This window comes from Ascidiella aspersa, chromosome 1, assembly GCF_963924565.1.
Source record: "Ascidiella aspersa chromosome 1, kaAscAspe10.2, whole genome shotgun sequence".
NCBI lineage: Eukaryota > Metazoa > Chordata > Ascidiacea > Phlebobranchia > Ascidiidae > Ascidiella > Ascidiella aspersa.
This window is the reverse complement of record NC_139447.1, coordinates 28,740,123-28,765,715: the sequence shown is the minus strand read 5'-3', so window position 1 is coordinate 28,765,715 and position 25,593 is coordinate 28,740,123. Positions and strand designations below refer to the sequence as shown.

The window sequence follows — 25,593 nt, the reverse complement described above, 5'->3', positions numbered from 1 at the left end:
GTAATTGCGGATGGGTAGGAAAAGTGCAATCATGAAAAAGATTTGGCTAAAAGCGTAAATTGAGTAAAAAGTCTAGAAGAGATTCAAATCGATCTTTGGTAAACACTGAATGATAGGTTTGTCTTTATATCGGCGATAAATGCTCAAGGCAAGCGTGTATCTGAACTCCTTAATAAAGGCGACATGTGTTGTTAAGGGGAACTGTTTTGGTTAAGTATTAAGGCACTATTGATCGACACAATACATCACGAAACATATAACGCTATAAAGGCACAGTCGAAGTCTACGCAAAATATCGGTCTACACAGTAACACGGGTATTGGCACACGAACGCTTATAGAAGTAACAATAAGTTTACGCAAAGAGCCCAAATTTGCAAGCTAGAAAAATAAAAGAATATATAGCGGCGATTTGCTCTGTGGACTACGCGCTTCTCAAGAAAATTCAAATACAAATAAAAAATTTAAAGAAGCATCCGACATGTGTGCTTGATTAACGAACATTCTATAGAAATATGAGGCAATAGCAGCAAAATGCACTAAAGCCTTGATAAACTGATACACTTTCTCTTATTTCTGATGTTTTGTCACGGATTGCATTTCATTTTATAACACTTCTAAGATTCCAGAAAATAATACTTAGGATGGTTCGATCCGCAATAGCTCCGTAGTGCTCCGAGCATTGAAAATTAACTTAAAAACTGCAGCTTGTATTTTATACACTTTTAGTGAGGTATTCGAGCCATTCTGAATCACGTGTGTAAACTATGGTTTATACAGCACAGTACATAATTAACGCAGACAAAGCAATTACGTCGAGGAAAAGGACAACGTGACTGCGGTTGTTGCCCTACTTGAAATCGCCGGTCGTAAACGGGTTTGAAAATCTATTTAGTCGTACAACCGAAAATGACGCAAACGAAAACCATTTCAACGATTTTCCCCTAAATTTTATATTTAACACTATTAGAAATACTTGCAACTTTGATTGCTTAAAAAACATTTTAACAAACAGGGTTCCAGCGCACGGAAAGATGTTTCACCTATCTTTTTCCGGCTGAATCTTCGGCGATGAGCTGCGTGGTCGGTAACTACAAGTGAAATAAAAAACATGCTTTTGATTGGAATCGGCTAAAAAGGTGTTTGGAAATGATAACATGTTTCAAAAGGAATACAACTCTTTTTTTGCGCATTACGACTATTTTATAATAATGAACAAATGTCGGTATGTTATCTTAAGTTACTTTAGGACGAGTGCGGTTTCTTGACAAAATTGTAGCCAGCAATTATAGGTGCAATATAGTTGGCTGTAAATTGTTTGATAAGTGTATAAGTGTCAATAATTGTCGAGTCAAAAATATTTTGCAATAACAAATACGTTAGCATTTCTATTTAGTATAAATATCCAAAATTGTCAAACACAGGTAAAAAAAAACACACATTTGAACATAATTAGAGCTCTCTTTGACAAATAAGGTTAGTAAAGTGACTATTTCGAGACTTACGCCCCTAGAAAAAAAGTAACGAACCAACGTCCAAAGCCGTATTCTTAAACTTAAAAAAAAAAGTTTGTTAAAAAAAACTTTCTTAAACAAAAGTTTGATAAAAAAACCCGGAAAAATCATATAATAAAGCCTCGTTGAGTTTCTTGCGCCCATTTAAAGTAACACATTACTTGCCTAAAAAATACCATTCCAAAACATATTACAAATTCCATACCGAAAAGCGATCCCTTACCCGTGAATGACAGGCGACGACTGGCTGATGGTGACGCGTTTGATCGGCGACGGGGATCTCCCCGTGACGAGCCTGGAGGTGGAGGAAGTGATTCTGTCCTCCCTACTCGGGACGCTGGACCTACATCGCGATTCCTCCAGCTCGGCTTGAAGAGACTCGATCGTGTCTTTGTACCTTGATGAATAAAGGGATTTAATCGCTGGGTGCGCGGAATTTTTTGCTGCCTTGCTCACTGCCTTGGGTAAACCGACTTTATATGTATTGGAATATCCAATAAACTCACTTTATTTTTTTTATTTTTGGAAACCAATATGATAAGGTGTAAATAAACGAGAGGAAAAGTAATGAAAAGCACCACATTACTTGATATTTGTCGACTTTTCGATATTAAGTTATTTCATGTTTTGAAAGAACCAGGAATATTTGTAACAAATAAATTTAAGAAATCAATGAACAAAGAATATTTTTTTCACTAGTAAACATAATAGAGATCGACCGATATCCATTTTTTTGGACCGATACCCGATTTCTTACATTTTTCAACCGATACCAGATACCGATTTTTTTTTATATACCTTAGAAATGTTCAAAACTTCAATTAACTAAAAAAAATTCTTAATAATGTTTTAGTTTATATACCTTTATTAATTATTAAACTATTATTTTGCATATTAATTTGACCTGATGCTAAAACGAAAATTTTTTTAATAAAAATATTGATACGTTGTTTGTTGTACAGGAAAACGATATCATATTTTGGTACTAAAATATCGGCAAAAGTATCGGCCTCCATTTAGCGATACCGATATATCGGTAGAAGCCAAATATCGGCCGATATTATCGGTCAACCGATATATCGGTCTATCTCTAAAACATAAGGCCCTTTATACTTTGCCAAAGAATCGCTGTATATATATTTTGACTACGTTTTGGTGGTTCTTGTTAGTAATACAAAAAAACATTACATATTTATAATTTAAGTTCACTAAGGTGTGTTTGCTTAAATATGTTACGATCAGGATTCCATATTGCAGAGTATTTTAAATCTTATTCGAGTGTTCAAAAGTGTTGTCGTGTTTTTCAATAAATGTAGGTAACAATGTTTTGTTTAAATTCTGTAAAATCGAGTATTTAAACTTGAAACTGGTATTCCAAAAACATAAAAAAAATATATTTTTTAAAGTGACTGTATAGTGGCATATACACATTGTTTCTTCTTTATTTGTTGGAAAAAACATATTTTTTCTGGCAGTAAAAGTTTAAAACACTGTTGGTCGAGTTTATTAAAACTCTGAATGGTGCTTTCGCTACATAAATATATGTCGACATTGATATCGTGTTGTCATAACAAGCCTATACAATAATACATGTTATCTTTCAAAACACTTTATTCATTGTTTCCTTCAAATTCGTGTCATACCATCTCAACTAAGGAAAACAGTGACAATTTAAAAGTCAGCCCTCGACTATGAGAACAAAATGTGTAAAACCTTTAAACAAATTCTTTAGAGATTTCGTAATAGATGAAAAAGGTCTAATATGTAAATTTCACTTACTTGACATATCGCTCTTGTATCCTAGCTCGTTCCTTTTGTGATTCCTGTGATTTATCAAAATAACTTTTGAACATTGTTTTTGAAAAAAATCACATCAATTAGCAATCGTTTATAACCAGGTAAAACATTTGTTTTTGTATCATCACTTAAACCAGTGGTTCTTAACATTTGGCAACCTGTCGAACCCCTATGTCATTCTGCAAGCTTTTGTGGAACCCGAAATTTTCGCTTAATATTCGTTTCATCCTCCCAGCAGCTGAAACTGGGCATAATCAAATTATAAACTTGCATTTACATAGGTTAAATTGGCCGAACTTTCCATTTATAACGTTACATGGCACCTTGGCACATAAAAGAGATTCAAATTTGGGTTGAAATAACATCATTTAAGTTTCAAAGGACGTTCTCGCTGAACCCTTGAAACAGCTGCGTTCAGCAACCCCAAGGGTTCGATCGAACCCTGGTTAAGAACCACTGACTTAAACTGTTCGTTCGGGAAACTATAAAGATGACAATAAAATAACAAAAACACAACAATTAAAAATTGTTAGTTAAGTAAAAAGCGTATTCACACACATACACACTCAAATTACCAAACAAAGAAAAACATTATATTACTACGTTTTCTACAAGTTGTGGTTAATTTTAAGAGGAAATCCAATTGGTTTAGCCCCAAGGTAGTTAGTTGACTGTTTCGCTTCCAATTCTATTTTACTAGTTTATTTCCTGTAATCGTTATTCTGCTAGGGATTTTCCTGTCACTAAACGTTTTGGAGAAAAAAGGTCCAAACCCCAGTGTGCAATGATACAAGTTAGCTTTTTCTTTCGATAAACAATTATCATGCAGCATTTGCTGCAGTTTGATTACCTCGACGTCGGTGCAGGTGAGGTTGCTAGGAAAGTCGGTGACGAGGCTTTCCAACCAGCGAGCCTTGCTCTACAAAGGTGAAGGCATGCAACGAACACAACAAGTTCAAGCAGTGCAATTCGCTAACGGTTTATGAGGGATGGTCAAGAAACGTTTGAGTAAAACCCAGGTTCGAAATATGTGCAACTAGTAATTTGTCTTTAGCATCGCACTCAAAATCAAAATTTAATATGGACATTGGTGTTATGCATCACTTTTGTCCTCACGTATTTTAAGAGATGTACTTTAGTGCAATAAACCTGTACGGTATACGTAAATGTACAATGCTTTTTGACAAAAACGTTTTTGCTTATCTGCATATTACTGAAAAAGCTTGACTAAAAACCTGCGTGTTTACTGTTTATTAAAGGTATCAGCAGGTACCTTATTATGTTTCGGGCTGAAGTCACATCTGTTGTATTAGGATTTTTTTACACACACGGTCTTTGTGTGGGACACAGGTCAAATAAAAAACAATAAAATGCCTTGTTAAGAGTGAAAAAACAGGTGGTAAAAACTAAACAAAATATTTGTTTAACTTTAATTACAATATGTTTTGCTTGTTGAGCGTACACAAGATGCAGGTGTGACATGCAGCTTCAGTGAATTAATCAGGTGCGCGCAAAAATCTAATTGAACTTTGATAATAATTGTTTGAGAAAGTAGCACAGATTTGCTTGGGTTTTATATAAACATAACGGCTTCACTTGAAACAAAAAAACAAGTGTATAGAATTTCTGTTTGCCAAGCAAACTACGCGGCAAATAGGTTTACTTCAACAGTTTTGTTAGCACAAACAAACTAACACAAAACAAGGCCACAGAACACTTTTTGGCAAACGTTAGTAACCCCCAAAATTGGCCAAACATCAAGACAGCAACTTACCGTTTCAAGGTCAGTTGTCAGGTTAGCGACGCGGTCTTCAAGGTCATGGACGATAATGCGTGCTTCTTTGTTTTCAAGCAAAAGAGCTGGAAAGCAAATAAATTAAATTAAAATATATACACACGTAAATGAAACCTAAACAATAAAAAATATATACAAATGGGAAATTAAAGCTGAAGACGACAATCTAAAATTCAAGCTACCATAAACAGAATAAGAAATAACGTTCGACTTACATGTTTTTTCTCGACTAAGGGTATCTACCAGCTTATTTTGCTCCGTGACTTCGGCCATTAGGTGGCGCCGGTCATCCTCCATCGAACGACAAACAGTTTTGAGCTGAAATAGTAAATAGGGGAGTGTAAATATATTATATATACGTTCCGTTAGTTTAAAAGCAAATTAAGGACAACAGTTCAGTTTAAGCTTGTTCTTGCAGAAAACTAATCAATTAACATGCGATTAAAAACAAGAATTGAAATCAGGTAATATTTAACCATACAATATTACAAAAAAGTAAGTTGGTGTGGGTTACAAAGAAAAAGTCTTGTATTATTATGAAAAAATTTTATTTATTTTATTAAAATTGACAAGGATCAAGCAAACTTTTTTTCGTGTTATTGTGTTTGTCTTTTTATCAAACATAGTTCAAGGTAGTTAATTTTTGGTTTGTACAAGGTAGTTGTTTATTTGGATTTTTTCTTGGAAAAGAAGCAAGCTAACTTCGATATAGTTCTTGGCATTTAAAAAAATGAAGGACGTAAGCTTTTGTCAATCGCTAAAAAAAAAACAAAAAAAAACTTAGTGGATGTTGTCAGTCGAACGTAGTTGTCAGTACAATTTAAACGAAGGCGATTTCAAGCGCTTGAGACTATTTATTAAATTTTAGTTTGGGTTTCTATTCCATCTGGAGTTGCCAATTTTGCAGGAGTATTGTCTATCAGCCAGTTTAGCCACAACAATAAGGCTAAACAGGCCAACCTGTTCCTTATTGCGATCGAGTTCATCAAGTGCCTTCGACCTGTGATCCATCTTTGCCCTCAGCTCTCTTTTCACTGCGTCGAGACGTTTCTGAAGAGAGAACATGTATTGTGTTATTGGCGCAAAATGTATCTGAGATAAATTGACGACAACTGCCTTGACATGAATATAACTGACTTCAATTGATTTTTAAAATAATAGGTATTAGTTGCGGCCTTAAAGAAAATAGATTGTAATCAAAGCAACAATCGGATAATCGTGCACGTTTACCTTACTTAGCCCAGACAATAATAACTTATTGGAACAAATCAAAATAATGTTGGTTCACCTGGTTTGTCTTTTAAAAAAATGAGAACAAGTGGCACTGTAAACGATTATCGACATGTTCTCTGTGCGCTTGCGCCTTTACTTCGCTAGTTTTTACCGTATTTTTATTCTAACTCTGACCTGATGGAGCACAGTTGTGCAAAAGCTCGTCAAATTATAAATACAATTTGTTGACAGCGCCACCTGTTTTCAGAAATCAAAACAAGGACAAGACGCAACTCAGACGAAATACAGTCAAACTCTCGACTCTCACACCCCCTTTTTAACTCTCGACTCGATGTGGGGTTTGGAGTAGGTAAAGTGTTGTTTAGGCCTAATTTTGACCATTTAGGTTTATTCTGACTTGTTTAGGACTTATTTCGATCTAGACCAGGGATGTCCAACTCAAACATGCCGACGTGCCAATTTTTATCTTATAACTTCTTCCCGTGCCAAAGTTAGCTAATATTTTTTTTCTAATATTAAAAGCGCATTTATACAAAAAATAAAAACAGTATAGTGTTTTAATATCAGAAGTAATTGTTTGTTGTCGAAATTGCTGGGATTGTTTTGTATTGTGAATACACAATGACAATTGGCTGTATAACAAAGTTACCTTGTTTGGCAATTGGCTGTATTTGTTGGGGGCTTACGTGCCATTTTTTATTAAGTCGTGCCTCATGTTGGACACCCCTGATCTAGACGGTATAATACGACAAATAGGTATGTTCTATTTTGGTCTTATTGCAAACTGTGCTTTGTTCCGACGTTGATCTTGTTCTTATTTCGGTCTTATGGCTGGAGTCCAAAATTTAGTCAAACTCTAGAGTCTAGACTCTCACCCGGAGCGCCTGAATCCAGCTGTGTGAGTCTCCTCTTCCTCTCATTGAGTCCGCTTTGAGCGATGAGGAACCTTCTAGGAGGCCGAGGTCGCCTTCCATTTCGGCCACGTCATCTGTGAGGACGCTGCAGAGACTCTCGACTTCTTGCTCGAGGCGCCGCACCTGGTCACGTGACGTGAGGAGGCTGTCCTCGATCTGTTGGGCGCGGTTCGACTCAAGGGCGACGTCGGCACACTGACAGTATATTAGAGTAGGGGGTAACTTTTCGCGTTTTAATTCGAAAGTATTATTAGGATAACCTAAGAAAGTAGGTTCGACATAATTTGCAGATAATATAGTTCTGAGATTTTTTGTAGGATTGCAGAACTACCAAAACATTTAGAGATTACAATTAGTTTATTTTTATTTTTTTTAACTTTGAATGAATTAGAGTGGGGATAATTTTTCGCAAAAAAAGATTATTAAAATTACTTAGAAACTAGATTTGACTTAATTTTACAGATTGTCTAATTCTCAATTTTTTCGTAAGAATGCAGAATTAACAAAAATTTTAGAGATTACAATTGGTGTATTTTTTGTAGTTTTCGTTTTTCGTTAAACCTAAAAATACATATTTAAATTGTATACTTGTAACAACTTTAACCATTATAACAGGTCAATTCAAACACTTAGCATTATTGCATAAATAATATTACTAAGTTTTGGTAACAAAAAGAAAAACAATGCAAGTGGAATTATACAGTACAGTATTGCCAATTTCTTGTTATTTATTTGTTTCGCATTTGTTACTCGCATCTACACTGTACAGAAAAATTGCCTTGTCAAAATCGCCTTAAGTAGATCGTTTTACCTTGTTAAGTTCTTCTGGTATATATTTGTTTATCCAACGCTTCGGCTAACTATTCAGAAAGTCTTCGTCAGGCAATGACACACATGGCCAACAGACGCAAAGTAAAATGACACAAAAAGAAAAAAATGAGATAAGTACGCGAAACGTTGGATAAAAAAATATATACCAGAATAATCTATTTTTAGTATACTATGCCTGGTAGTAACAGCCTATTTATTTATTGTTTACCTTGTTCTCGTAGGACGATTTGACCACGTGGTACTTTTCGCGCATTTTCAGGTTCTCGCCCTCCAGTGACGTCACACGCTCGCTGAGGAAATTCAGTTCGTCCTTGGCTTTGGCGAGAAGTTTCTGCGACTCGCGGTTCGCAGCCTTTGCCTCGTTCATTTCGACCTGTGCGTTTGAAAGAGCAGTGATTGAAATGATTGCACGGTGTATATTATAGTGATTGCACGGTGTAAGGCGAAAAAGACACGGACTTAATTTCTATTCCCGATTCGACTAAGCATTTCTGTTCCGCATAATCTTAAAGTGGGACTAATACTTGATTTGAACTTTTTTTTACTTGTCTGATCTTTGAATTCGAATTAGACTCACCTAAAAACTAGTACCGGATAACACTTCTAATTGTTGGTCGCGTAAAAATCAACGCGACCATAAGACAGCAACGTCCTTGTTACTCAATGACGTTACAACACAATTATTGGCTAACATTCCAGCACCTTGACCAAGACTAAAAGTAAATAAATTACAGTTTTAAGCCTTATTTTAAGAAAAAGTCACCTCAGATTAATTTCCTTGACCCTGTAAACCAGTGGTTCGCAAAGTTTACTAGAAAGACACTAAAAAATGTAAAATCGCCGCACGCTTTCTTCAAAACAAACAAATCACATAAAAATTGAATGCCTTTAATACTACACAGCAAGGTAACAGGTTGATACCATAATATTATATCCAATTAAGTTTTGCAGGCTTGCCTGCGTGTCTATTTTGAAAGAAATAGATAGTATTTTTAATTTTTGAAATTTCGCAAGACACACCGTTGTGCAGCGTCACACAATATAAAAATGCTGTAAGCTTATATTGGCCCAGCAAACTCACGTTAACACAGCATGTTGGCCCAATGTCACACCGCGAACATACGTTGACCCTGTAAACTTAATTTGTCCATGTGAACTTACATTGACCCTGTGAATCTCTCCCTCCAGGAAGGATCGCTCCTCATCTGCCTTCTTGCTCACTCGCTGCACGGCCTCCATCTTGCCCACCTCACCTGAGTGGACCTCGGTGTGCAGTTCGTGCAGCTCCTTCTTGTGCGTGTCGCGCTCCTGGAGAGGAGAGGGAGGAGGAGTGAGAAGAGCGGTACATTACAACTGTTTTGGTTTAAATTGAGTTCTCTACAGTGGGTGGGCAGTTGACCGTTAAACCAACTTAAATTCCTTTAATATAGTTGCAGGCTATAAACGTTGTATATGATGACATATTTGTATGTAAAGCTTGGAAAATCACTATATTTTCGAAATGGTCGAATCAACTTTGTTAGAAATAGCAGTAGCTTGACTATAGAAATCAATTTTCAAGGTGAAATGATCCAACTCCACAAAACTGTTCCACATTAACACAATAATTTTATATTTTTATATAATGTTTTGAGTTTCCATTGTTTTTTCGCGAGTTGCAAAATTATTGCACCCTGTGGTAAAAGTGTACGCAACTTGTGGATAAATGCAAATCTCGTAGCGGGATATGAGCTTCGACCAGGCTCAACAAATTATACTGTAAGAGATACTTGTAAACAAAATAGATTTCCTGCAGCCATGTCCTTTTGCCGAGTGACTTACGATCTGCAGCTGTCTGTGCACCGCGCTCAGTTCCACCTTCATGGCTTCGATCTGCTGGCCCGACTCCTGCGAGCATTTCTCGGCTGCCTTTCGCTCCCGGATCTCGGCCGAACATTGCGACTCCAGCTCGGCGTTGCGCATTTTCGCGTCGCGCAGTTCGGCCTATTGATAACAAAAAGGAAAATCTTGCAAGGCAAAATAGTTTTACGAACTTTTTTTGTTTTATTTCAAAATCACAAATCTCAAAGATATTATAACCCAGGCAAATGTTACCCACAATTTTTGGTATTCAAATTGTATATAGACCAAATTTTGGGTTTTTGCTTTGTGGCCTAGACAATTATGTTTTGTGTTAACAAATCACAAACCTGCATGAATTCCATCTGCTTTTTGGTGCTGTCGTAAAGCGCCCTTGTGCTCTTTGCTTCCTCGTCACCCTGAACAAGCTTTACACTGCATGACGTCATCCTGCAAGGCAAGTTGGAGTTTTTCTAAATTAATTAAACAAGAGAACGAGCGTCTCATTTGGTTTGGACTTACTTACAATTTGCAAAATTGGTTTTACTTTCGCAACTGGTATATTTAATCCATATAAAATACAACTGGAGATACTTTGTGAAATTACATAAAAAACGGCGAAAAACAGCCAAGAATTGGAAAACGGAACCAATAGGATGGAAACTAAAGGATTGCTGAAAGTGGCGACGCAACTCTCTTATGGGGCAACGTTAATGTGATTTATAAAAGGCGCGAGATATAACGTCACATACCAAATATTTTTAAAACGAAAATATTTAGGCCAAGCAAACTTTCGGTGTAAATATATTTCTTTATATAAAACATTTTCTTTACCATTGGTTGCGTAAAAAATATGGTATCTTTCATATAGTTCTATAGTCGTATTGATATTTTCGCAACCCTACGGAGCTTTCGCATTCAACCCCAATTCCACCAATGCGTTTCTGAAGTGGCAAAGCAAGACCCAGTTACAAAGAGCGCCAGAAAATAAAACAAAAAACCAACGATGCCAAGCATTTCGAAATTTTCAGTGAAGCGCGCGCTCACTTTTCCTTGAGTTCCCTTAGCTTGGTGTCCTGCTTGTCGGCGGTCTGCGCGGCGTCGTTCAGCTGACGCATCATGTTGCGTTTTTCCTCGTTGATCTGCTCAACCTCGGCATCCCTGCGACGCAAGCGCTCCTCGAGATCGGCGCGTTTCACCTGGGCGAAAGAGAAACAAGGGTTTTGGTATTTCCATTTTTTGGTAATGTTTTCAGATCACAGTAAACCGCTGTTTGTAATTAATGCAGTTTACGAGGAACCGGGTTATTTCAAGTTTAAGACGTTTTACGAATATAGGCCAATCAAAATGACCATAAACATTTGCAACTGTTCGTAATTCAATCTTGTTTCTTTACGATAGAGGATAAAATAGAGCTACGAGTTAAGGCGGGTTTCACCTGGGCGAAAGCGAAAAACACGGGTTTGGGTATTTGAGTTTTTTTGGATAATGTTTTTAGACTATATAGTAAACCGCTTTTAGGCTGTTCGGAGTTTAATCTTGTTTCTTTTCGATAGAGGATAAAATAGAGCTCCTTGAGATCGGTGCGTTTCACCTGGGCGAAATCGCAATACGGGTTTGGCTAGTTTATTTTTATTTTTTGGCTAATTTTCAGATTGCAGTAAACCGCTTTTAGACTGTTCGGAATTGATCCAGTTTACGAGGATTCAGGATACGTTAAAGTTGAAGACGTTTCACGAAGATAGTTCAGCCGAACTGCCAAGACAAGTTTAACTGTTAGTTATTTAGTCTTGGTTCTCTAAGATTAGAGGATAAAAATTGGGATACAAGTTATTCGGACTTTTGCGGGTCTGAAATATATGGTGTAATAATTAAATCTGTTTAAGTTTGACATTTGCAATCTTGGTTTATCGAACAAAGCATGTTTCAGTGTATTACAATTTACAACCTTACAAAGGATTTATATTTGCAAGTTTGACGACTTCTGCTCTCTAAACCTCTTGCGAATTGCAATACGATTAATTGAGATAATAATGTAAGACAAGGAATAGACAAAATACTACTTACAATGAGGTCGTCCATCTCTTTTCGAAGGTTTTCTGCTTGTTGAAACGCTGCAAAAACACATAGTAAATTTCTAAAAATAACAAATACATCTTGAAAATAAGAGTTAAATTTGTGCACATTATCCTTAAATATATTTTCCCGTGAGCATCCGAGTAAAATGGCTGACTTTATTTTAGCAAAACAAAACGAAAGACTGTATTAGTTAATCCAAATAACTTTCTACACTTTTCTGTCGTAATTAAAGTGAATCATTTTATAAGATGTAATAACATTTTGCCAACTTTATTCTCTTAAGTCGAATCAATTATTGATTCATTCGAATTGATGACTGAAGATGACATTTTGGCGAAAAAAATTCTCTTTGTATCTTATAAAATGACTGTCTTTGATTGACAGAAAATTCAAAATAACATTTGCCTCAATTTAAAGTCATTGTCATCATTAACTTGCAAGGTCGATAAGATACCTTGTTTAAAAAATGTTTAGTTTGCGATTACCGTTGTTCGCTTGGGTTTTGCTCGCCATGTTTTCCTTGACCATTTCCTCGTTTCTGCTGGTGAGCTGCTCCAGATTTTCGCGGAGCCTTTCCGATTCCTTCTCGCTTTTCCGACTTTTGGCTTTCCACCTTTTATCAGGGAGGTTAATTTTGTTAAAAAAGGTTTACCGTATGTAAATGTGATTATAAATTTCGAGCGTTTTAAGTTGGAAAGCGTTATTTTGGTTTGCATAGTATGGAAGCTTGTAAGACACAATATTTAAATATTCGGGCAATCTTCTTAGGGGCAACATTATTGCAACTATAGGGGGAAACATATATATATATATATATATACCAGGCAAACAATAAAGTAAAAAAACAAAATGGACTACGTAAAAAACGTTGGTACTTTAATAAAATTTTGCCGGAAGAACAATTTTACAATTGAAACAATGCCTGGCAGCAAAAGTATATTCGTTAAAGTGTACATTCGGAAGTTGATATTTCTCTTGTATTTTTAAATAGGCCTATCGGATTCTTTTAGACAACACTTTGGTCTGCCAAAATTTGATACTTAATTTGGTGAAAAACACACGTACTTACGGATTCTGCGATAAACAAAGTTTCAATAATTTAATTTTACGTTAAGGTTCTAAATTTAAATTAGTAAATCAGTTTTAGGTAAATAAAGCAAATCAAGCAAAGCAACCCACTGTCTTATTGTTTCTTGTGCGACGTTCCGCAATTCTTCTTTCTCCTTTTCGCATTCCGATTTGAGCATCTCCGACTTCCGTAAGACGGTCACGTGTTTCTCGGCATCCCTGTAAGTTGCAACAACAATATTCGCGTTAAAAACTTAAAAAACAAACCTTTGATAAAAGCTAGTAAGTCATATGGGGCGGTGGAAAGTATTTGTTTTTTAAATATACCTCGACTCGGCGATCGAATTGTTTACAGTGCCCGGATTATTAGAGTTGCGCCACTAAGATTTGAAACCTAATCCTAACAGCCGTTACAGTTTTACTAATCAAAGTTGACACATGCAAAACAGCTACAAAGACTTATTAACTTGTTTTCTTCCTTAAGTTATACGAATTATTATGCTTTATGTGCCACGTTAAAAGGGGGTAACTACTTTTAAAGGCTTGCTTAACGTTTGTAAGTAAGTTATATGGGGAGGGTAAATCTTATGTTTTTAAAGATATATAGACTATAGACGAAAGCTTTTTTGCAGTGGTTGGGTTTTAAGTCGCGAAACTAAGAACTGAAACCTCATTCTAATAGCCGTTACATTTTTACTGATCAAACTTGACACAGTCCCTTCAATGTTTTTTAAAACCCAAAAGTTTAGCTTGTCGTAAAATGCCCATGAAACAAGTTTTTTTAGTTGCGTTGGTGTGGGTTTACCTGGTTTGCTCCTTGAACTTGCGCAGAACGTCTTCCAGCTGGAGGGAGAGCCGGTCCCGCTCCCGATCCGAGTCCTCCAGACTTATTTGCGCGTGGTGGAGCTGATTGAGGATCCTCGCTTGGCCCTGCTCCTTCTTCTCTAAGTCTTTGGTGAGAACCTTCCAAAGACAAAACAAAAGGTTTAGTAAGATTTGCGACAATCGCCTTACGGAAGGCTTTCCAAAATTTGGCATTCGGCGATGTGATTACAGGTTTAAGTGGGCAAAAATTACAAGATAAACCCTGGCAGGGAACGCTGAGGTTTTTCGCAAGTTATTTTTGAAATGAGCGGAATAAAAATAGAAAAAAGGGCAAGGAAAAAAGTCGATCAGGGTCAATACGTCCAAAAAAAGTAAATATGTTAATTGAAGCCGTCGCAGACGCTTTAAAAAATTACGCTTTTACAACCCACTTTGATGTAGAAACGTGAGGACCGATCGTGTGTCGTACACACCGCCACCTTGTCGTTTAGTTATTCAGGCATAGACGCATCCACAACCCAGCACTGTAAGTTGTTTTGTAGCAGTGGTTTTCAAAGTGTAGCCGGTGTCTTCTACATTTTTCGACCGATAAAATACAACAGCCGAGAAACACTATTCACATAGAATTTAATTACAACTTGTTTGACAGCTTATGAGTATTGATTTGACTATTAATGCAATTTAGTTGGGCGATTCCAAAACAAACCTTGGGTTTTAAAAATCTGAGGATACACTTGTAAAAAGTGTAGAGAAAACTGTAAGAACCACGGGATAAGTAGCGATACTGCCCAGCCGGCACCAGTAACTAAATGCGATCCGATATTAGCGGCGTTATATTAAAATCAAATATACCTCGATGTGATCTGAGAGTTGCTGCCTCTGCCGCTCGCTCTTCTCCAATTCTCGCCTCGTCTCATCCAGTTGGACCACGCCAGCCGACCGCTTGAGGGCAGTGCGGAGATCGGCGATCTCGGCTTCCTGGCGCGCGCGTTCCCGGTCGTATCGCTCCGTTGCTATGACAACAAGTCGACAAGTTATCGTCAAAGAACAAGTGGCTGTCGGGATAAACTGTTTGGTCGAAACAGATTAAAAAAAACATAGCGATAAAAAACACCTTTGTTATATTTTTTATGAAAGGTTTAGAACATGGTCTTCAGATAAAAGGACGTCGAACACATATTTTAATGAGGTATTGGAACGTTTTCAAGCATCAAAAAGTTTTACGGGCCCGCAAGTGTCAAAAGGTTAAAAAACACTGCTCTAATATATGTTTGAATAAATTTATATATATTATATATATACACATATATATCTAGTAACTATAATTTGTTAGATAAACGAGCAACATAACTATTTTTGTGTTTTAACATGGGCCTCATTTGGTTTACTTTATCCCGTTATGTAGTGAACCAAATGAGGCCCATGTTAAAACACGAAAATAGTTATGTTGCTCGTTTATCTGACAAATTACAGTTACTGGATTGTGCGCTTTATACCTTGTAAGTGGTTATACATCAAAAAAATATACTTGGCTTTGTTTTTCGACGATTTAGAGAAGTATGTACAGTCAGTGGCGTATCCAGGGGGGTTGGGGGTTCTGACCACCCCTTTTCGTAAGTGACATAATCGTTTTTTGTCCGTTTTCGTCAGAGTTTTACTCACCGTCCGAAGCTGAGTGTTTTTAAATGTAATTGGGTCACGCGCCTTAAGCTAATGCGAAACCAAAATCAAACGCAAAACGCCGTTTTTCGTTTCCTGTTTGGTCGACCGTAAACGCTAGATAGTTTTTCTCTTTCGCCTTTCGTTTGGGTTGGCTGATCAGCAAGTGTGTGTTCGACAATTAATAATAATAAATCAAGCGGTTTCCGTTTTTTTCTCTCTGAAAACGTCGAGTTAGACGGTGCTGATGTTACTCGCTGTTTGTTGTCTGCGTTAATATCAGATGTTGGTGTAAGACTGGGGTCGGCAACCTACTGTAATTCATCGGGCCCGTCGCCTCTTTGACAATCAATACACGAGTCCATTTCAAATACTTTTTGACTATTTTAGCTACATAAGTGCGAAAAATTTTCGCGCTTTGCGCGAATGATCTTACTACGTCCGGTTTGTTTACGTTTTGATTTTGAACTAAATCAGCGCTTCTTTACCGTTGCGCCATGGAAGGCTGCCAAGTGCGTCGCGGACAAACCGAAAACGTATTCAAAAATATTTGACATATATTTTTTAAATTTTTTTATTTTCGGCTATGTAATAAAACCTTGCAAGAAATTTAAAACAAATGCCGTTATACCAAAAAAAAAATCGCGCACGGTTTGCTCGCCAGGTGCGCCCCAACTTAAATCGGTTATAAACGCTGAACTAGAATAACTAACTATTAAAGTTATAACGGACTCCAGCCATAAGACCGAGATAAGAACAACGCCAACGTCATAATAAAACACAATTCGGAATAAGGCCAAAATAGGACTAAAACCTAATGATATTGCTACCGTCTAATTCGGAATAAGTCATAAATCCGTCGGAATAAGACCTAAATGGTCAGAATCAGGCCTAAACAACACTTTAACTAACCCCAAACCCAACCCCTAAGTACATCACTAACTCCCCTAATAATTTCAACACTAACCCATTTTCTAACCCCACCCATTACCCACCAATAACCCCAAACAGGACCGAAAATCCGTTGCCAAAACACCGACGCCCTGACGGCGCCGGTCAGACTATGGCGTCCAAACCTTGGCACCAAAACGTCCGATGCCAGACAGATGGCCCCCGAACGTCCCATATCCTTTACCCACAGGCTCTGGCGTTATTATGGCCATTTAGGTCTTCTTCTGATGAATTTAGGACTTATTCCGATGAATTTAGGTCTTATTGTGATGAATTTAGGACTAATTCCGACGAATTTAGGCTTTATTCCGATGAATTTAGGCCTTATTCCGATGAATTTAGGACTAATTCCGTCGAATTTAGGCTTTATTCCGATGAATTTAGGCCTTATTCTGATGAATTTAGACCTTACTCTGACAGATTTAGGTCTTATTCAGACGATTTTGATCTTATGCTGTACGGGATATTACTGCGTATTTGGCTGTATTATGTTGTTGGTCTTAATACTATGGTTTTATAGATTATTCTGCTTTAGGTATTTTTGCTTTTTAGGTCTTTTTGTGTGTTCCCGTTATAACGTTTCTTCGAAGTAGTTTTATATGTCGCGGTAATCGTAAAACACCCGGGGAAAACGATCTTCGTTTAGTATTGCAGGTGGCGACCGACGTGCTTGTAATTTAGCGTAGTCCCGTACATAGATTTACCAAAATCAATCACACATATTTCACAGTCTTTGGGTTAGTTTTTTGCCTGAAGTTATCGATTGCACACTAAGCGGTTTCGGAGCTGGCGCCTGGCAGGATTGTCGATAACGCAAGTGTTCGCTTTGCGTCCAAATGTTCACTTTTGCTGGACGTTAATTGGCTGTTTCGGATGATTTTTTTTTGAATTTCTGGAACAGCCCTTGTGTACAGTTTTATATAATGCAGGGAGTCGAACCGGAACCGAACCGGAACTTTATGAACCGGTTTTGGGTTAATTTTTTCCGAACCGTAACCGAACCTGAACCGTTTTTTATAAGATTGTAAGGAGCCGAAACTGAACTGAACCGAATAATTTAAAAGTACCTGAACCTTAACCGAACCCGAACCTGTAAATAAAAGCGGTTCGCTCCTGCATGACGTCACAACTTCTTTTTTACAGAGTGAAGTTACACCATGTTCGAAATTTTATGAAAAAAATATGAATATTAAATAAAAAAAATCGTTCATTTTTACTTTTTTGATATTTCAATATTGAGTTTCTGTTTTTTTTTAATACGTCACGTAACTTAGATTGAATGACTTACAATTCAAAGATTACTCTCTACATTTATCGACTCACATTTTGAGATTTAACGCAAATTATATGGTATCTGAACCGGAACTTTATAAACAGGTTTTGGAAATAAATTTAGTCGAACCGGAGATGAACCGGATTCCGAAAAAATCCTTGGACCTCAACCGAACCTGAACCGGAAAAATCAAACGTTTCGACTCCCTGATATAATGTAGCTCAAAATGAAGGCGTCATTAATCGCAACAACTATAATACAGGGTTGCCCTACAATTTTAATAAAATAAAAATTGTACGTTTTTAGAGACTTAAAATGGGATCGCTCGATGATTAAATATAATTCGAAGACAAAACAATACAAATGACATGGTCAATACATATAAAAAACATTTTTAATTGTACTTTCAAAACGCAGCACTTTTCGTTTTTCAAAGATTCTAATATGTAAACTAATTAAAAAAAACAGTCAAAGACTTTTAAAGATTCAAAAACATTGTGCCAACTCGGTAATAGAGCAAGAATTTTAGAAAGAATCAAATAGTTTTTTTTTGAATAAAAAGTAACATATTTTAGTGATAGTGTATATAGAATCGCCCTGATTTAAAAAACTGTAGTATACATTTTCGGCTTGCACTATTAACCTTTTTTAAATCAAAATATAGTGTTCGTCTCTATTGGTGATTAGTAGGGCGATTACTTTTTGACCAAAAAAATTGGAAATTTTGACAAGTTTTGACATAAAAATAATTTATTTTGACAAAATTTTGACCTGTTGGAAATACATTGATTTAAATAACCTATTGTTTAACGTACTGCGTTAGTGTCTTAGCGTCGTCAATCACACGTTTTTGATGATTAACTGAGTACCGGTCGAACACAAATCAGTTATTTTTCGGGTTAATGCAAAACTCATAAAAATACTCAGTTGATATTAAAAAAAAGAACCTTAGACCTAACGTGTAAATTTTGACAAAATTTTTATTTTTTTTGACAAGTCAAAATATAATCGCCCTAGTGATTAGAAAGAAACCTTAAATCGAATTTTCAGAAGGAAACTTATCCTACAGTGCCAGCTTTGTTGTTGGTATTCAAACACTGTCGTTACTACCATAAACAATAAACACACGGCAACGTCGATTTCAATCGGAATGTGATCGGTGTGCTATTGTTCAAGACAAGGGATGGCTGTACTTACCATCGACTGTTTATGGTTAGTAACTAAGTTACCAGCGCTCAGACAAAACTAATGGGCGTGGAATTCTGATTTGATGTCGGTGCGTTGTTTAAGACCAACTTCTGGCTGTTAAGACAAACTTTTGGCTGAGCGTGTGATATAATTATGAAAAATTCCGTTAAAGAAAAATTAGTTGTCAGAAAACTAAGTGAAAAGAACCTTAGCCCTTTCAAGTTGGACAAAACAAAAATATATTTTTTTTAAATATTGTTACATACAATGTATATTTCTTGCACAATGTTTAAGGAGCAAGGCCTTGACGAATCCGTGAAATACAGAACTTACTAAATAAATGGGCAAGGGTATGGTTTATTTCATAAATATACCACAAACAACTTTACAAGTGCATCGATAATTTTTTAATACAAATTAAACTAGATGAAACATTGTCTATAAAATTTGATTAGGATAAGATCATAAGACTCTAATAATCAGAACCCTTGTAAAGGCAAATGCAAAGGCCTTTGCAGTCAGTAAAATTTGCTTTCGTGTTGGGGTACAAAAAATTGTTCAGTTTCCCCTTCGCACATTTAAGCATTCAGTGGACACTTCCTCTCCAAGAGGTAAAAACGAAAACCTTCATAAAAATACAAACGAGGAATCGTACACCGGTAAAGAAGCTCATAGGCGTAAAACTGGGTTCGAATTCAGCAATATGAATCCACAACACAGCTTTCAGCACAATGCAGCGGATGTGGTCGGCGATCGCGCTTACCTTCCAGCTTCTGGCGAGATTCAGCCTCCCTCTCTAACTGCTGTCGTTGTTTGGACGAGTGCTCCTCCACCTGTCGTTCCAGTTTCTCGCGCTCCTTATCCGAGCGGTTTATCAAGGCTCGGAGCTCGCCTGGACGAAAGCGACTTTTTGTTGGTCAAAATCATGGTGGGTGTGCGAATTTTATTTTCCCACGCTTTCATAGATTTACAATTTTACATATTAGGTTGACTTCAATTTTATCTGAATGGAAATGGCAATCGACCGCCTCCATATTGTAAAATATATTTTTAATCAACTTTCATAGTTTTTATTAAATTTAAAACGCCGTTTTTTCGCGGCCATGTTCGAACATCGTTAAATTGCTTGTTGAAAACAGAAAAAAACGCTTAAATCAATGCGAGATAACTCGATGAGAATGTAATAAAAAGCTTAATTTCATGCAAACGAGCTTCTCGTGTAATTATCGTAGATCACAGTGTTTCTCAACCTATGGGTCTCTGTTTAATTTATCTCTAGTAGTTTACTTAGTTAGATTTATTGAGATAGGTTCCGGTCGTCATTATAGTTTAAAAATTTGAGAACATTGCTTTAGAAATATGCTATTACATGGCTCTTCTATTTATGTTGTTTCACTCACAAAAAGTTCTGTTTAGAGAAATAGGTATATAAGTATTTGGGTTGCCACGGAAAAGGTTCGGAAACGTAGAATTTACTCCACCTATACGTGATTGAGTTTTACCTATTTGCGACATCAGAGCCTCCCTTCCTCCTTCGGACTGCTCCAGTCTCCTCCTGGTGGACTCCAGCTCCGTCTCCACGGCTCTCTTTCCAGCATCCATCTGCATCAGTCGTCCTCTCATGGCAACGTCCTCTTCTGTCGGTCGACTAAAGGCATAGGGAGAATGTGGCATAAAACTCCAGCAAAGTATAACACCTCGTTACATCTTACCAAGCACATCACTTTTTGAAGATAAACGAGTTTTCTGGTTTGGGTTGAGATGTGGCATGTGAGTTAGTGATATATTAGTTAGGTTATTGTAAGTTTCTATTAAGTTTATAAATTTACTAACTGTTATAAGAGTTGTACAATCTAGCAAATTATAGTTATCCCGAAGATTTCAGTTTTGTTTAACTTCATTTTACGTTCTGTTAGAATACCAAAAACAATATAGCAACCTTGGCGATATGACAGTAAGTCGTACTTGATAAAAAATGACTAGCTATGATGTACTGCACACCCAATAATGTGCAACAAATCGTGCGCTACTGACATTCGAATTTTCGTTTAATACAAAAAAATTATGGTTTAGCAAACTTGGCGATATGAAAGTGAGTCGTGCTTGGAAATAAATGACTAGTTAGGATGTACTGCACATCCAATAAAGGGCAACAAAACGTGTGCTACTGACATTCCAATTTTCATTTAAGTACAACGATCCACCTAAGTAAGACCTACTTGGTTTGGCTTCTCCGCAACACGTCGCTCGCAACGTCACTTGCAAGTTGCGTGGCGCTGTTGCGGTCCACCTGCATCCCGCGTTCGATCGCCTTCAGCCTTCTTTCCACGCGGTCGGCTGCGCTTCCGCCGCGCAAACTTTCGTTGAGCTCTCGCAGCGACCTTTTCGTGTCCGTTTGGTTTCTGCGACAACACGACCAATGGAAGAGTGTGCAAAACGAAATTTGTAGATTCTATGTGTGTGTATGGTGTACATATATATATATACGTCATTTTCTAAGCCGGAGGATAAAAAAAACGAGGATAAAAAAAAATGAGGATAAAAAAAACGCTTAAACAAAGCGTTTTGCAATATTTGCTGTTCCTAGGGGCACAGCATAAGACTGCAAGGTTTCCATGTCACAAAAATAAATTGAAATAAAATTAAAAAATCTTCTATAAATAACATGATACAGCCAAATTAACACAATTTTCATTGAATTAACAACTTTTTTCGGTTTTACATATTCATTTATATTTTATTGGTTTCTATTTAGCAATGTGCCTGTTGATTAATTTTATATAAAATCAGTTTGAAAACGGCTCAATTTATTTTAAACTTGTTGCCAAATAAAACTTAATATGTATTGAATTGCCATGAAACAAACAAACCTTAAGCGATTTGAGAATTCATCATTCATGTCTTGTTCCATCCTTGCTTGGCTCGCAGACAGGTCATGTACTTTCTCGCGAACCTGATTGTCAAGAATTTTTTTCAAGTAATGTTTCAACAGACAAACAAGAATACCAATCTTTATTTGAAATTGTACTTCAATAACATAATCTAACACATGTTAATAAAACAACGCTCTAAACAACTTTTGGATACCTATCAAGTAAAAATAAAAAATGCCTGGAATGCAAAACTGAGAGTTACACTTAAAAAAACAACAATATTATTCCATTACCCTCACCTACTATAAAGCAAAAGTGACTGTCTTAATCTGACAGTAAAGTAAGCAAAAGCTGTAAGAAAAGGTTGTGCTTTTACAGGGTACTCACGCCAGAGCTGTAGGGTAAATCGCCACCACCTCTTCTTGAGATACCCAGACTGCTTGCTGGTCTTCTGTGGCTTTTTCCTGTGAATGAAAAAAATACAATACGGAAGTTCCTAAAAATAATCCCACTGACATACAGTTGTTAGTAACATAATATTGAAAAAATAAATACATCCACAAATTTTAAGATAATACTGTTTGAAAAATGACTTGTCATTTTAATAAGTATAGCAACCAAAATTTTAGTATATATATTGGACATAAAAGTTGTAATTACTCAAAAACGAAAAATTTAGCTTTCCACACCTGTAGACTACAAACAAAATGGAATTTTACAAATTGAAAAGAAATTGATACATACCAGCATAGTCTGCACCATCGCTTTCATAGCTTTTAAAAGGTGATGTTGGATCCCTGGGTCTTCCAGCTCTAGTAGTTGACGATGAGCGTCTGTACAAGTCACTGCGGTGCATGCTGGGATTTGTGTCCCTGGCAAAAGAGCGCTGTTCCCTTGTCGACCGAAGCTGGTTAATGGATCCTTCCAAGTCTTGCTGAAGCTGTCATTAGAAAAATGGAAGTGTCTACTTGCAGGCGTTTTTATAATTTTTCAATCTGCAAACCCTATTAATTTATTAAAATTTTTAAGCCAGTCCAGGTTTAAAATGTTCAAAATATAACACTGATTATTGTCTGCTTTGGCATGCATTTGTTAAAGTAATGTGTTTTTAAACGCTTTGCTTCGAAAAAATAATTAAATAGTTCATGTGATTAATTAACATGTAACACTTGCAACCCACTAAACTGAGAGGCCCCAAGCAGGGTTGACAGCCCTAGGTTGGGCAGCTCTATTTTAGTGAACACATCCATTTTATGACCATAAACCAGTGGTTCTCAACCTGTGGTATGTGAAGTCATTTTGGGTGGTACGCAGCATGTTTTTAAATAAAATTACAGTTTTACGAAAAAGTTAAGCATTTTTTTTTCTATTGTAATATCTATACATTCATCGTTATGATTGTATAGTTAAATCTTTTATGCTTCATCAATGATAGGAATTATTATCTTTCCGGAACATCTATGCAAATTTATTTTATGACATAAAAAACAACAAAGAATCACAAAACTTGACTACCGGTATCTTGCAAAGTTAAAAAAGGTAAACTTTTTCAAGATTAGTGGGCCGCATGCCCGCATTTGTTTCGAAATTCTCGGGCTGACTAATAAGCTAATCTGCCCCTGTTAATAATCTTATATACATTTTGAGTAAAGTTGAGTTTTTCGATAATTTGTTGGTATGCAACAAGATCATAGAACTTTGAGATGGTACGCGGCGAAAAAAAGGTTGAGAACCACTGCCATAAACAAATAAATATAAAGAGGAAATGTATAAACCTTTGTAAGTGCAGACATTGAGTCATCATGAACATCCTTGAAATCCGACAACTTAGAATCGACACCTTTTAAGTTGCGAGATGTGTCATCCAAGGTATCAGCAAGTCTTTCGACCCTCCGACTTATTGAAACAGGGTCGACTATTGTCACATGACGATTTGCATTTCTCAGTATTCCAGTTGGCGGAGGGGAGGGCAGTCTTCTGCGACTTGCATTGTACTGTAAAGAGCCGTCACTTGACGATGAAGAGTCATAAAGTTGCCTCTTGCTAGGCATATTAGTTTGTGTTTAGCCTAAGGAATAGATTATAACCTAATTTGCCGGACGTCTAAGAACTGTCCTGCAAATAGCCTTTATGGAAAATAAAATAACCGGTTGATAAAAATGAGTCATATAGAGTTTTTTTTTAAATGTCTAAATACCCCTTTAAAACTAAAATCAAATTTCAATTAGTAATTTAGCAAATAAAAGCATTATATTTAGAAAAAATATATCAAAGACTTTTATATTATATTACTATTTCTTTATATTTATCTCCGAGAGGATAGGAGTGAATTTAATAATTTAGGTGTGCATGCAAATTTCTATAAAAAAACCTTAGGTGTGGACCTGTGAAGGAAGCAGCCTGCATTCTGTGGCAGGTGCATGTCCGATATTTTGGCGCTCTTTCACTATTGTACGTAAAAATTATAAAAAAAAAATTTTCTTCAAATGCCGCATACCACAACACATATTGTTTGGGTTAGGGTGCGGGTTAGCGTTTGGTTGAGGGTGGGTCAAGTTATTATTAATAATAAACATAATATTACTTGACCCACCCTCACCCAAACGCTAACCCGCACCCTAACCCAAACAATATGCGTTGTGGTATGCGGTATTACTATTTTTTTTTTTGCATAACTTTTCACGTACAATAGTGAAAGAGCGCCGATATTTTTTCCAAAGAAATTTGTGTGCACACATGAATTGGTATATATTTCGCACTTGAATATAAAAAAGCTAATTTGTGGTAGAATTTCCAACCCAAGGAGTGCAAAAAGACACAATTGCACACCTTCTCCCTCAAATTTCGGTTCTGTACACCGGAGATCTTGGCATAATGTGCCAATAAATGCAGACTGGCACAGGAATGCAGCCTGGGGTTAATTCACAGATGGGTTTATTTTTAGAGAATTAGCTTTAAATACCAATTAGCAAATTCAGAATACCGTATGTTAAATTTATTTTAGTTGCTAAGTTATGAAAGTAGGCTACATTTCGAGAGACTGTTTCAATCCTTAAAAACATTGAACACAAAAACAATGGATAATAACAAATCTTAGAGTTCTACTAAATTTTCGGGGCTAAGTTAGTGTTTGGGTTTAAATATGTCCAGTATTAATGTTGTATTTATTCTTTCATTCTTATTTCCTTCTTGCAATTTAAATTTTTCCTATTTGTTTCAATACTGTAAAAAAGTGGGATGATTCTAGATCTACAAACGGCCAAGCGCCAACTGTTTCATTAAGCTAGTAAGTAACTTGACAAACATATGCCACGTCAAACTACAGAAACCACAAGCAATAAAAACTGAACAACTGTCTATGTTGAAACTTCATACATATAAACAAACAAATTGTATTTCCTTCGATGATCACCGTTTTGAAAACACCGCTCTGTTGTGTTTGCCCAACTGCAAAACGTTAGTCGGGCGTGTCAAATTTAGTCAATATAAATTGTCAAATATATTTGGTTTATGTAATATTCGTTTATATAATTAAACATTATTGCATTAAAACACAAAATGGAAATATTTAAGTATTATATCGATGTAATACGTTGTATTATATGGTTTATGTTAAAACAATTACCTACCAAATAAAAATAAATTATTTTCAAATCGCCGTAAAATTTACTATGTATATGGTTGATTGATTTACAATTTTATTAAACAAATTTTTATATTATTAAGAGTACGCATAATAAGACCTATAAAGCAAG

At 36.3% G+C, this 25,593-nt stretch overlaps 1 protein-coding gene across 1 annotated transcript; it reads right to left on the bottom strand.

Moving 5' to 3' along the window:
- Positions 1-911: 911 nt before the first annotated feature.
- LOC146169296 (centrosomal protein 128-like) lies at positions 912-23,889 on the bottom strand. Its single transcript, XM_083389168.1, has 25 exons — positions 23,614-23,889; positions 22,583-22,778; positions 22,226-22,302; positions 21,836-21,918; positions 21,185-21,367; positions 20,468-20,613; positions 19,729-19,857; positions 14,747-14,907; positions 13,875-14,032; positions 13,181-13,288; positions 12,487-12,614; positions 11,990-12,036; positions 10,970-11,121; positions 10,273-10,372; positions 9,905-10,066; positions 9,245-9,391; positions 8,292-8,456; positions 7,214-7,447; positions 6,066-6,155; positions 5,321-5,423; positions 5,085-5,170; positions 4,161-4,229; positions 3,293-3,336; positions 1,737-1,910; positions 912-1,090 (listed from the first exon to the last, which is right to left on the bottom strand). The coding sequence occupies exons 1-25, from the start codon at positions 23,887-23,889 to the stop codon at positions 1,039-1,041; spliced, it is 3,270 nt and encodes a 1,089-aa protein (XP_083245294.1). The 3' UTR covers positions 912-1,038.
- Positions 23,890-25,593: the final 1,704 nt, after the last annotated feature.